This window comes from Eumetopias jubatus, unplaced genomic scaffold, assembly GCF_037043125.1.
Source record: "Eumetopias jubatus isolate StellerSeaLion01/CBP00866 unplaced genomic scaffold, mEumJub1_p1.0 scaffold_10, whole genome shotgun sequence".
NCBI lineage: Eukaryota > Metazoa > Chordata > Mammalia > Carnivora > Otariidae > Eumetopias > Eumetopias jubatus.
The window spans coordinates 23,009,555-23,022,178 of NW_028274816.1; the positions used below are offsets into that span (position 1 = coordinate 23,009,555).

Consider the following 12,624-nt stretch of genomic DNA (forward strand, 5'->3'; position numbering starts at 1 on the left):
CATATTAATATTTACTAAGGGATGGATGGCAGCCTCCTGTTGTGCTGCCCTTCTTGGGATGATTTTACATTTTTAATAGGGAGGCTGTGTAGTCCAAAGAAATGAAGTTCTAATCCTTAAGTAGACTCCGAGGCAGTACAGTTTGCTAATAGAAGAACTGTTTGGAGACGAGAAGGTCTCCCTGTCTCTCTAAAACATGCCTGGGAGGTCACTTGCACCAACAATAGCCCCACGGACAGGTTTGTTTTAATTTAATAACTTGTCCACAGGGGTCTTCCTTGGGTTACATGTAAGTCTATCAACATCTGTCTACATATAATTTACATGCAAACTATCCCTGCTTATGTGGGCTGTGTGATGAGATACAATGAAACTAGACCCAGGAAAGGGAGGGCTAAGAAGCCTGGAAATCTTTGCTAACCTTCTCATAAGTCAGGGTCATGTCTTGGTTACATTACCTTAAAAAGGATAACAGTATGAATGAAAAACCAAAAGCGGCAGATCAACAATTAGCCTTAGGGAGAAATGTGGGTCCTGACATGTAGACACCAGTAGGGGGAAATCTATCCAGGGACTACCCAGCATTCTTGCCCGGTGACTAGTGTGACCTGCCTCCCTGGCAAGCCCTATCAAGACTAGACGGTGGCTTTGGCTCCAGCACGCCGCGGTGCCCTAATATGTGCATCAAGTTGAAGGGTTCAGCAGCTTTCACAAAGCCATTTGTCAGTCATCTCCTACTGTCAGGAAATCGAAAGTATTCAGTTCTTTCCCCCTTGAAAATGGGAAAGAAGAGGGGAATTTTTTGGTTCTTCTCTGGAGGCTAGAATTAATAGGATTCCCGCCCTTACACAAGACAATAAAGTGACAGGTCTGGTGATTGCCCATGGACCAGCACTGTTTTAAGGACTAAGTCCCAGGCTTCTCTTCTGCCCATGCTTTATAAGGTTAAACAGAGAGAAGAAAATTGCAAGGACTGAAATGTCAGAGATGCGGGGGAACCAGTTGGCCACATTTATGTCCTTTGTTTCAGAACGGAAGTTCCTGCTGATCTTAATGGAAAGCCAAGTAAATGTCCTGATGGCAGTAGAAAAAACCCTCTGCCTGGAGACAGGAGCCTGGTCTTGAAAACTTGTCTGTTCTTCAGTAGCTGTGTGACCTGGGATCAGCCTGTTTTCAACTTTTCTTAACTTGTTTGTAATACAGAGTTAATAGGATTTCTTTTCTACCTACCTCAAATTTTTGTGAGCCTCTAACAAGATAATAGGCACACAGGGCTTTGCAGATAAAGAGGCTTGCAAGGGCACACAACACTGTTTTATTCCAGGGCATTTTGTGTCTGTAGCTGCATAACTGATCTTCACTAAAATCTCTCCCCTGTTCATAAAGGGCTGTGTGGGGGAGGGAAACCAAAATCAGAAAAGAGATGATTTCCCCAGAGCTGCAGGGGAAATTCAAGGCTGAAAGGTAATTGTTGTTAATAGATCAAAATTTACCTATGAGTTTTTTAATGATGAATTTTATCAAAAATTAATTGCATTTAAATTATTTAATTCTCTAAATGGCTTTTAGAGGGGAAATCCTGCCTGTCAGGATCTGCCCTGTCAATCGAATCTGCTTCTGACCTTGACAGAAATTATAATCTCTGTTGACTCTGGTCCACACATAGCAATAACTTGTATGGCATGAGATGTTACAAGCGACTGGTAGTTCTTCTGCTGTGTATCTTTCAGTAGTGAAGTAGAGTTCTGGTTTCTGAAATGGAAGAAAAATGAATAGATGTTAAGAAAGACATAATAGTGTACATGAACAGAATTAGATTTCTATTGTCTCCTATTTCCTCACTGACTGGATCAGCAGCAGTATTTCTGTGAGGGCATGTGACTGTCCATGATGCTACCCCTAAGGATCACTTTAGCTCCAGAATAAATGGGAATTCAAGATGAGAGGAAAGTAGTTTCTCTCTATCCTTTTTGGTAACTAAGTGAAAAAAAATATTTTTAAAGATTTTATTGATTTATTAGAGAGAAAGAGAGCACAAGAGGGGGGAGTGTCAGAGGGGGAAGCAGACTCTCCGCTGAGCAGGTAGTCCGATGTGGGTGGGACTCGATCCTGGGACTCTGGGATCATGACCTGAGGTGAAGGCAGTCGCTTAACTTTGAGCCATCCAGGCGCCCTAATTTAGTGAAATTGTGCATGTTGTATCATTTAACTGTCTTGGACTTTTACTTTTTTTTCTCCCCAATATATCTAATATAAAAACTGAAAGTATAGAAAGTACTATCGTGGAGAGAGGAAGAGTGTACTTAAACTGGTTGGATTACAGAGGGGGTTTAAACACTGTAACTGAGATCTGGGAGCTTGCAAAGATAAGATGAAGATTCAGAGATATGCAGAGAATGACCAGTTCTCTATCGCCACTTGAATCCGGTCCATACAGGGGAGGAAAATAAAGCGAAGAAGAGATTTGATTTAGACAAAATAAAAAAGGCTGGAGCACAAAGGTTTTTAAATATTTGCAGGAGGTCTTAACTCTCCTTGGGTTAATGTTTGTCAAATGTGGTTTGGCACAGCCATACCTAGAGATGGGATATTGGACCAAACGGCTAACTGTATACAAAGACCTCTAGGTTTAAATCTTCAATATTTTTCTTGCCTCGTTTAAGAGACTTTTGAATTACACTAAATATTAAAAAAAAAAACTGATGCAGTGAATGTTAATGTAGAAGGTTTTTAAAAATGTCACTCCCTAAACTGGCAGCTCTGAAGTAGTAAAGACTGAAATTGTATTGGCACATCTTTTACTGACAAATAAGGAAGCAAAGAGCTGGCAGAAGCAATGCCATTCACAAAGCAGAGGGAAAACTCTGGGTTCTGCTTCATTGGTGGTCAAGGGCAGGATCTGGTTCCTGTATTGGGCATATCGTCAAAGAATCCGGATCCCCTGCCTCATGTTTGAGGGAAGCAGCCATTGTGATTTGTCCATGGAATTTGCCCCAAGCCTGTGGTCTCTGAGCTTTTAGAAGGCAGAAGTGTATTTTACATCTGATTCTGTTTCTGTATACCTCTTCTCTTCTAGTATGTGAAGATTTTTATGTAAGTTATTTTTTTCCAGCTTTATTGTAAAATAGATTCTCTAGTCCTCCTACCCCTCCTACTTCCAAAACTTCTTTTTAAAAAGGCAGCTTTATTGAGATGTAATTCATATACCATACAACTCACCCATTTACAATGTACAGTTCAGAATTTTTTTGTGTGTTCGCAAGGTTGTGAACCATCACCACAGTCAATTTTAGGACATTTCATTACCCCAAAAGAAATTCTGTACCCATTCCCAGTCAGGCAATCACAAATGTACTTTCTGTATCTAAGGATTTACTTATTGTTGTCATTTCCATTTCCATAAATGAAATCATACATATGTGGTTTTTTGTGTGACTGTGTTCTTTCACTTAATGTTTTCAGAGTTCATCTATGGTGCCGCATGTATCAGAACCTCATTCCTTTTTACTGACAAATAATATTCCACTCAATGTATATATCATATTTTTAAATTAGCTATACCAGGCGACTGTAACAAAGGGCATGCTGCTAGGTGAATATGACTGAAAATAGGCAGGGTCATATCATTGGGGCATGAAGTTAAGGATTTGAAGAGTGGGGAACCGCTAATGCAAAGTGGTTCAGCCACTTGGAAAGGCAGTTTGGCAGTTTCATATAAAACTAAACATATTCTTAGCATATAATCCAACAATCATGCCCCTTAGTATTTACCCAAATGAGCTGAAAACGTATATCTGCACAAAAACCTGCCTGTATATGTTTATAGCAGCTTAATTCATAATTGCCAAAACTTGGAAGCAACCAAAATGTCCTTCGGTAGGTGATTGGATAAATAAATTGTAGTATATCCAGACAGTGGAATGTCTTCAGCACATAAAAGAAATGAGCTATAGGGTGCCTGGGTGGCTCAGTCGTTAAGCGTCTGCCTTCGGCTCAGGTCATGATCCCAGGGTCCTGGGATCGAGTCCCACATCGGGCTCCCTGCTCGGCAGGAAGCCTGCTTCTCCCTCTCCCACTCCCCCGCTTGTGTTCCTGCTCTCACTGTCTCTCTCTGTCAAATAAATAAATAAAATCTTTAAAAAAAAAAAGAGCTATCAAGCTATGAAAAGACATGGAGAAACCTTAAAAGCCTATTACTAAGTGAAAGAAGCCAAGTCTACATACCCTATCATATTGTTGGAACAATAGGACATTCTGGAAAAGGCAAAACTATAGAGACAGTAAGATCGGTAGTTGCCAGGGGTTAGCCCAGAGGGAGAGATGGGGATGAGAGATGAGGCAGAGCACAGAGGAGCTTTAGGTCAGTGAAGCTCTCCTGTATGATACTATAATGCTGGATACATGTCCTTATACATTTGTCAACCCATGCAGTTGTACAACACCAGAGTGAACCTTAATGTAAACTGTGGGCTTTGGATGATAATGCTGTGTTCGTATCGGTCCATCATTTGAAACAAATGTCTGGTTCTGGTGCAGGATGTTGCTAGTGGGGGAATCTGGGGAAAGAGAGGGAAGGAAGTATATGGGAACTCTGTACTTTCTGCCCAATTTTGCTGTGAACCTAAAACTGCTCTAAAAAATAAAGTCTATTAAAAAAAAGGGGGGGGCATTATCAGGGGCACCTGGCTGACTCACTCAGTAGAATGTGACTCTTGATCTCAGGGTCATGAGGTCAAGCCCCACATTGGGCTCCATGCTGGGAGTGGAGCTTACTTAAAAAAAAAATTATTGGAAGAACAAAATCTCCTCCATCTCTCAATCTCTAGTGCCCTATGGAATCCCTTGCCCATAGTAGTACATATTAAATGTTTTCATTAAATTGGCTAGTGGGAAGGGCCTTTCTCAAAATGAAGCCTGGAGATTAAATTCTGATATATTTTAGGGATCTGTGAATTCTCTAAAAGAATTTTTTAAATGTTGCATTTTCATCTTACTGATAATTTTGAATCACCTGGATTCACATTATAATCAAGTCGCACTGCACAATTTCAGTGCCCGTGTTTGTGTTTAAGAAACACTGGACTAAAACATTACTCAGAATGCATATAAACTTCTGATTACAGAGGAGTGCTGGCTGTAAGTGATCGTTCGATCTTTGAAAAATATAACTGGTTTTACTCAGCAATACCTTAACCAGCAGGACAGGATATTTCTTTTTTTTTTTAAAGATTTTATTTATTTATTTCAGAGAGAGAGAGAATGAGAGATAGCACGAGAGGGAAGAGGGTCAGAGGGAGAAGCAGGCTCCCCGCTGAGCAGGGAGCCCGATGTGGGACTCGATCCCGGGACTCCAGGATCACGACCTGAGCTGAAGGCAGTCGCTTAACCGACGGAGCCACCCAGGCGCCCCTGGACAGGATATTTCTTAGTTGCTTCCTATTGGTAGATAGAATAGAGTACGTAGGAATGGTTGTACCTGCGTTCATTTCTCTGCCTCCAAATTTTTTTTTTTAATTAAAAGGAAAGGACAGAAGGGAGGAAAGAAAGAAGGAATAGAGGAGTCCCCCAGACATTAATAGTGGAGCTTTAATAAGCTGGTGTAAGGATTTGGCCAAGGGTGGCATTTTCTTTCTCACTCACCTTTTCTCAATTTCACTTTTAAGAGCTGTTTCAGTTAACAAGGGGAATGGTTGAGCCCTTGAAATCAGCAGGTCCCCTGGCTCCAGAAGTGATTCTGTTAATTCAGATTTGATAGCATTCTTCTACACTGCATTCTAGAGTCTCTTGTTGCAAGTCATCTCAGCTCTTCTGTGAAAGAAGATGGGATCTCATAAATGAATCAGTGTGCACTTGAAAGTTCCATTGAAAAGCTTGATAAAAATCTTCCAAATCCTAATATATGAAAAGAATCTTTTCACATAGATGATAATTGATACAAGTAAGTCATAGGTTAAAAAATTTTCCATCTCTCTTTTCACTATGCACTTGATTTTTCACCTTCCGAAGCAACTCATTCTTATCAAGTTTGTTCAAACAAATCTAGATCCTTCACTTGCTTTCTTGAACACACAGGTGTGTGTTTCTCAGGTTGATTATTGCTGACTTCCTGAGAAGAATATGGAAATGCAAATAGCCAGGTGTTGTCATCATCATTGCACAAAGTAGAAGTTATTAGAGCTGAACGAAGATAAACCTCTCTGACTAGCATCTACTTGAGTAAGTTTCTAAAAGTGAGCTTGAATTTACTGTGTTCATTTCCCTGAAGCCAGTCAGAAATGGCTGAGGAAAAGATGGTGGTCTCTCTAACTTCAATTCTCATGGGTATCTCTTAGTCTAAATATTGTAGTCTGTAGTGAGTACTTTCTGAATATGGGGGTGAGGAAAATCAGAAATCAATACCATTTTTTGTAAAAGCCATATAATATGCATATTTTTAAGGGGACAATGTAACAGGATGTTAATGTTCGCTCTTGCCGGGGGCGAGTATGTGCTATCTTTTTTTTTTTTTTTAAGATTTTATTTATTTATTCATGAGAGACAGAGAGAGAGAGAAGCAGAGGGAGAAGCAGGCTCCCCGCTGAGCAGGGAGCCCGATGCGGGACTCGATCCCAAGACCCTGGGATCATGACCCGAGCCGAAGGCAGATGCCCAACCATCTGAGCCACCCAGGCGCCCAAGTATGTGCTATCTTAAAGACAAAAGGTGAATTAGGATTTTGGAATCTTGTGGTTCAAATAAGTTTCAACTGAAGCAACGAGAACATCTCATCTGGATAAAGAAGAATACAAAAAAAAACAAAAAAACCAACAACCCCCCAAAAAAACAAACAAACAAACCCTAAACCCAACCCTTCTGGATGGGATAATTGAGGTTTTATTGCTTAATCAGAAACTAAGGAATAGTAGCAGGTGTCCCAGAGCCCAAGGTTTTAGTTCATAATGAAATGGGTTAGTCAATAGTTGCGAAATATACTCAGCATATAACCCCTTCACATGAACTACTACTGTAAATAGTTACTCACCTTTTTTTTTTTTAATAGGTTGGCACATGTATAAGGATGACTTAGCTCTTTGGAAAAGTCGTGTGTGTGTGTGTGTGTGTGTGTGTGTGTGTGTGTGTGTGTGTATGCACTGTCTTAAGTTCGTTTGGGCAAATTTAACTTTTCTGGCTTTGTATTGATAGACATTGAACTGACATAGAAATGCTCTACAATTTTTTTTAAGGTTTTTTTTTTTAGTAATCTCTGTACCCAATGTGGGGCTTGAACTCACGACCCCAAGATCAAGAGTTGCATGCTCTTCCAACTGAGCCAGCCAGGTGCTCCAAAGTGCTCTATAATTTTAAAGAACATTCCAGTTTTCATATTATATGTTAGAATGCTTTTGGGTGCAGATAACAGAAACTCCCAACTCAACTGGCTTTAAACAGTAAGGAATGAATCATTGCACAAAACAAAAAGTCCAGGACTGGTTAATTTTTTGGCTTCATGATATCATTCAAGACCCAGATTCCTTTCATTTTTCTGCTCTGCCAACCTCAGCTATTGACTTCATCCTCTGGTCCCTCATGGTTTCAGGTTGGCTGCAGTAACCCAAAGGTGTTGTCATAGCAGAGGTAAAATGTCTTCAGCAGATTTTCTTTCACACCTCATTGTTCAGACTGGGTCACATGCCCATACATAAACCAATTAAGGCAAGGGGATGTGTCTACCATGATTCACTTAGACCCTTGAAGACATTAGCCTGAATCACATAATCACATGGGTGATGGCTGGGGCCGGGGGGATGGTGGATACATGAACAAAATTGAACAGAAATAGTGCTCTTTGCAAGGAAGAATGGGAGAATGCCAATGAGATGTGCATAATAAAATGTGACATATAGGGATCCCTAAAGCTAAAATTAAGAACCCTTTATGTAGGATCTTGCAAATCTCTGCCTGTGTCAAATTGCAGCCCTGAAAGCTATATTCTCTTGACTACATGCATTCATTTTGTTCTACATAGAAACCTGGTCAGGACTGACCCCCAACCTGGAGACTAGAATCCAGTACAGTCTTGAGAAACTAGCTACATGGCATGGTAGGAGTTAAGGGGAGGGAGGATTAATCAGAGGCAAGCAGTGGCCCCCAGGAAGTGGGAGCAGAGACATAGATCCATGAAGGAGAGCAGGATCTAGCAAGGGTGTGACAAATGGAGGCTGTGTATGTGAGCTCTAAGGGAGATCAGGTTGCAGAGAACCTGACGACAGAGCGCTTTGAGAAATGCAAAGCGAATACAGTGTTCCAGCTCTTCTAGCCCCAAACCTGACAACAAAGAAGTGCGTGGCACAGAGCCCACTGACGGGGTACGGTGCAGGGCTCTTGAGATGCTAGCTTTCCTCCGGGCTGGCTCTTCTGGGTTCTTAGGTGTTCTTGGGAATGGGATTGGTGGAGCATGCAGTTAAATGGATGCTCATTTTGAAAGTAGTAATGAAGCTCAGGCAGGGCAGGAATTTATATACATGGAATGTTAAATTGTGGTTTTGTTAATGTACTACTGTGTCCTTTTACGGCAGGTCAGGATAAGAAACAACTCTATGATATCTACACTGAATATCAAACTTCTGTTGTCCATTTACTCTTCACTGTCCTCCACAGTCTTCATGACTTGTTCCTTCAGGTCTTCTCCTCTGAGAGCTGTTCCCTGGGCCCTCATCTGTAGCTCTCAGTCTTCCCCCACCCTTTCTACCCCCACACACCTTTCTTTTTTTACCTCATAGCCCTTTCTGCTACAGGAAAATTTATTTACTGTTTCTTGACTTCCCCCCCCCCCCAGAAGTAGGCTTCATGAAGATGGGACCTTTACTTTCTTGCTCATGTTTTACTACCTCCAGACTGAGAACATACTTGTAGTAATGTAGCTACTCAGTTAAGATTTGGTGGATGAGGGGAGCCTTGCTGGCCCAGTCAGTAGAGCATGTAACCCTTGATCTTGGGGTCGTGAATTCGAGCCCCATGTTGGGGGCAGAGTTTACAAAAAAACAAATAAAACAAAACAAAAAAACACTTAAAAAGACAAAGGTGAATTGGCTGGATGAATTAATGAGATACCTCTTGATGTTCTTCCTAAAATTTTTCTCAAGGACTGTGTCTTTCTTGTTTATGATTGGATCCCCTGGCCTACTGTACTGCCTAGCACATGATTCCTTTTCTTTACCACTCATTTTTAACTCTAAATCCCTACATTGGTAAGCATTCACTTGTTTGTTATCTGCTCTTAACCTTTCATCCTGCAATTTCCCCTCCTTTCGGATTTCCAAACTGTGCCTTCCTTCCCAACAAGGAAACTTCATTCCTTTCACGGCAGTAGCCTCCCTCCAGGGATGGTAAATGTGTGCTCCTCCTTTCCAGTCTCCTGAATGACTAAACCAAACATGACCCATTAACTCATAGATTCTTTTTTTTTTTTTAAGATTTTTTTATTTATTTGACAGAGACACAGTGAGAGAGGGAACACAAGCAGGGGGAGCAGCAGACAGAGGGAGAAGCAGGCTTCCCGCCGAGCAGGGAGCCCGATGTGGGGCTCGATCCCAGGACCCTGGGATCATGACCTGAGCCGAAGGCAGACGCTTAACGACTGAGCCACCCAGGCGCCCAACTCATAGATTCTTAAAACTGGAAGGGGCCAGAGAGATTGGTCTTGTCTAAGTGCCTTATCTCTAGCTGGTCCAGAGAGGGGAAACATTGCCCAAAGTCACACTGCTAATTGATAGCAGGGCCAAAACTAGAATACCCATCTCTTTTTTTTTTTTTTTTTTGAGATTTATTTATTTGAGAGAGAGAGAGATTGTGCAAGCAGGGTCAGGGGTAGAAGGAGAGGGAGAGAATCTCAATCAGACTCCCTGCCGAGCACAGAGCCCAACCCAGGGCTTGATCTCAGGACCCTGAGGTCATGACCCAAGCTGAAATCAAGAGTCAGACACTTAACCAACTGAGCCACCCAAGTGCCCCCAGAGCACACATCTCTTAACTCTCACACTACAGAACGAGCAAGTTCCTTTCTAACTCCAGAAAGGAAAAGTACTACAACAAAAGTAGAAACATATGTTTTCCTCTTAGTTGGACATCTTAAATACAATCAGTATATCATAGGAGTTAAGTGTCAAACTACCAAACTTTGATCTTGGGTATATTTACTCTGTGGACAAGATATTTAAACCTTCTCTTTTGGGACGCCTGGGTGGCTCAGTCGGTTAAGCATCTCCCTTTGGCTCAGGTCATGATCTCCAGGTCCTGGAATCAAGCCCTGCATCAGGCTCCTTGCTCAATGAGGAGTCTGCTTCTTCTTCTCCCTCTGCCCCTCCCCGCAACCCCACTCATGCTCTCTCTCTCTCAAATAAATAAATAAAATCTTAAAAAAATAAACCTTCTCTTTTACTATATCCTTCTTATTATTTTTCCATACATTTGTATATTTCAGACATTTTAATCTGTACATTTGGTTTGTTAATAGTGAGAGAAGTTGCATGTGTGCATTTTACGTACACAAATGGAATGATACTGGTTCTATTAGTTCCTTTTGCTTTAATAGTGTCTTAAGGGACCTTTCCATATTAGTACATATAATTCTGTCATTTTTTTTAATGACTGCATAGTATTCTGTAATACATATGTTTATTTAACCACTTCCATATTAGTTAATATTTAATTAAATTTTTCTCATTTTTCACTATTAACAATTCTGCAGTAAAAGCTTTATGCAGATACCCTTGTGCATATATGTGTCTACTTCTTCAGGACTGATATTCAGAAATACAAATACTAGGTCTAAGAGTAGGCACAAAGTCCCCTGTCTTCTATTCTGGAAATAGGCTGTAGCTGAGTTACCACTGACTCAATTTCTGTAATATGTGTTAATGTTAACTGGGCAGAGGGTGAGTCTTTGCCCAGAGTATATTAGGAACTGGGAGCATTTTAGAGAAGTTTCTCCTTCATCTTTAATCTTATTGTATGGAAAATACATTGTGTTCCTGACCCTGAGGGAAAAGAAAATCAAGACAAGCCGCCTCCTCCTCCCCATTCCAGAGTGACTGAGATGAGTGAAATTGGGCTCTCCAAGCAACCTCTGCTTGATTCTCTGCTGGCATTTGGGCATTGAGCACACAGTGCTGTAATTGTTGGTACTTATCCGTTTGTACCCACCTCCTAAACTTTGGGCTTCTTAGAGGGTAAAGATTATGTTTATATATTTTATCCCTAGAACATGAGCATGATACCTAGCACGTAATTTTGTTTTGTTGAATAAATTAATGAATTCAATTCAATGTTAGCATTTGTTGAGTACCTAGCACATACAAAGATTACTAAGAACTGATGGAAACAAAGTTCTACCCTCAAGGAATTTATGGTCTAATGAGAGAGGCGGCAAACGTGGGAATCAAGGCATTAGTGACACTTGTGATTTAAGCCAAAGTGATTTAAGTTCAAAGAACTGTGGGACTTCCCAGGAGGACTAATTAAGGCCAACTGAGGAAGGTTTCTTAAAGGATGTGGCTTTTGAGCTGAGCCTGATAGGCCAAGTTGGTGGGGTTTTTGTTGTGTGTGTTTGTGATTCATCATTTTGATGATTAAGAATAGAAAAAAGAATAGATGACTATAAACAATGCTTCAGAAACCATTTTGTCACCTTATTAATATCATGTAGCCTTAGGGCCACAAAAAAGCTAAAGGTGGAGTGTTATACTTGGGTTCTGGAACTAGAGCCTCAGGAACCTAGATCAGGACAAAACAGCTTTAGCTCTTGGCATACCTGTGGAGGAAGACGTTGTTTCCATATATAAAATGACAATTCTGAATGTCTTAGTGTGCTATTTCTCCTCTCTTCAAATAAAACAAAAACCTCTTTTGACCCCCGCTTCCTTGACCAGCTGCCACCCAATTTCCTTGATCTGCTTTGCTGAAAAACTCCTTAAGTGACCTTTCCATCTGCAGTTCTTGCATTCACTTACAGTCACTTCTCTCGTGCTCTCACCCCTGCCAGTCCATCAAAACCATTCTCGTCAGGGTCAACAGTGACCTCATTGTCACTCAGTCTTATGGTCAATCATTAGTCTTCTTCCTACGTGACATTGACTATTCTCCCAGAGCATGATTTCTAATGGTTAAGCAAGTACTCTGAAAGTATAAAATACCATACAATATACCATGATAGTATCATTATTCTTTCTTTAAAAAAAAAAGAAAAGATTTTATTTGTTTATTTGAGAGAGGGAGAGAGAGTATGAGCTGGGGGAGGGGCAAAGGGAGAGGCAGACTCCTGCTGAGTAGGGAGCCCGACATGGGGCTCCATCCCAGGACTCTGGGATCATGAGCTGAAGTCAGATGCTTAACTGACTGAGCCACCCAGGTGCCCCTCATTATTCCTTCTTTAAGAACTTGAAAATTTATTTTTAAAGATTTTTATTTTTTTTTTCTTCTATAGGGGACATGGTCTCAAAATACAGAGAACCTTTGATCCACACCTTCCTGAGGGGTGCAAGAGATCCAGATAGTGCTCACAGGGCCAGCAGCTTATCAAACCTTGGAGAACTGTGCCAGAGGCTGGACTTCCTGCTGGGCTCCGTGGTTCATGAGGTGATACATATT

At 41.1% G+C, this 12,624-nt stretch overlaps 1 protein-coding gene across 8 annotated transcripts in view; it reads left to right on the plus strand.

The window, feature by feature from the left end:
* The window catches only part of TANGO6 (transport and golgi organization 6 homolog), a 194,758-nt gene that overhangs the window by 127,133 nt on the left and 55,001 nt on the right, over nt 1-12,624 (plus strand). For 7 of the 8 annotated variants that reach the window (XR_015769133.1, XR_015769134.1, XR_015769136.1 and 4 more), the window contains one exon: nt 12,461-12,612. The exons of the other annotated variant lie outside the window; for it this stretch is intronic. Coding sequence is in view for 3 of the 7 variants with exons in the window: in XM_088027448.1 (XP_087883574.1) it covers nt 12,461-12,612 (152 nt within the window). In the remaining 4 variants the exon portion in view is untranslated. The remainder of the gene's footprint in view (nt 1-12,460; nt 12,613-12,624) is intronic. 8 annotated transcript variants of the gene reach the window in all.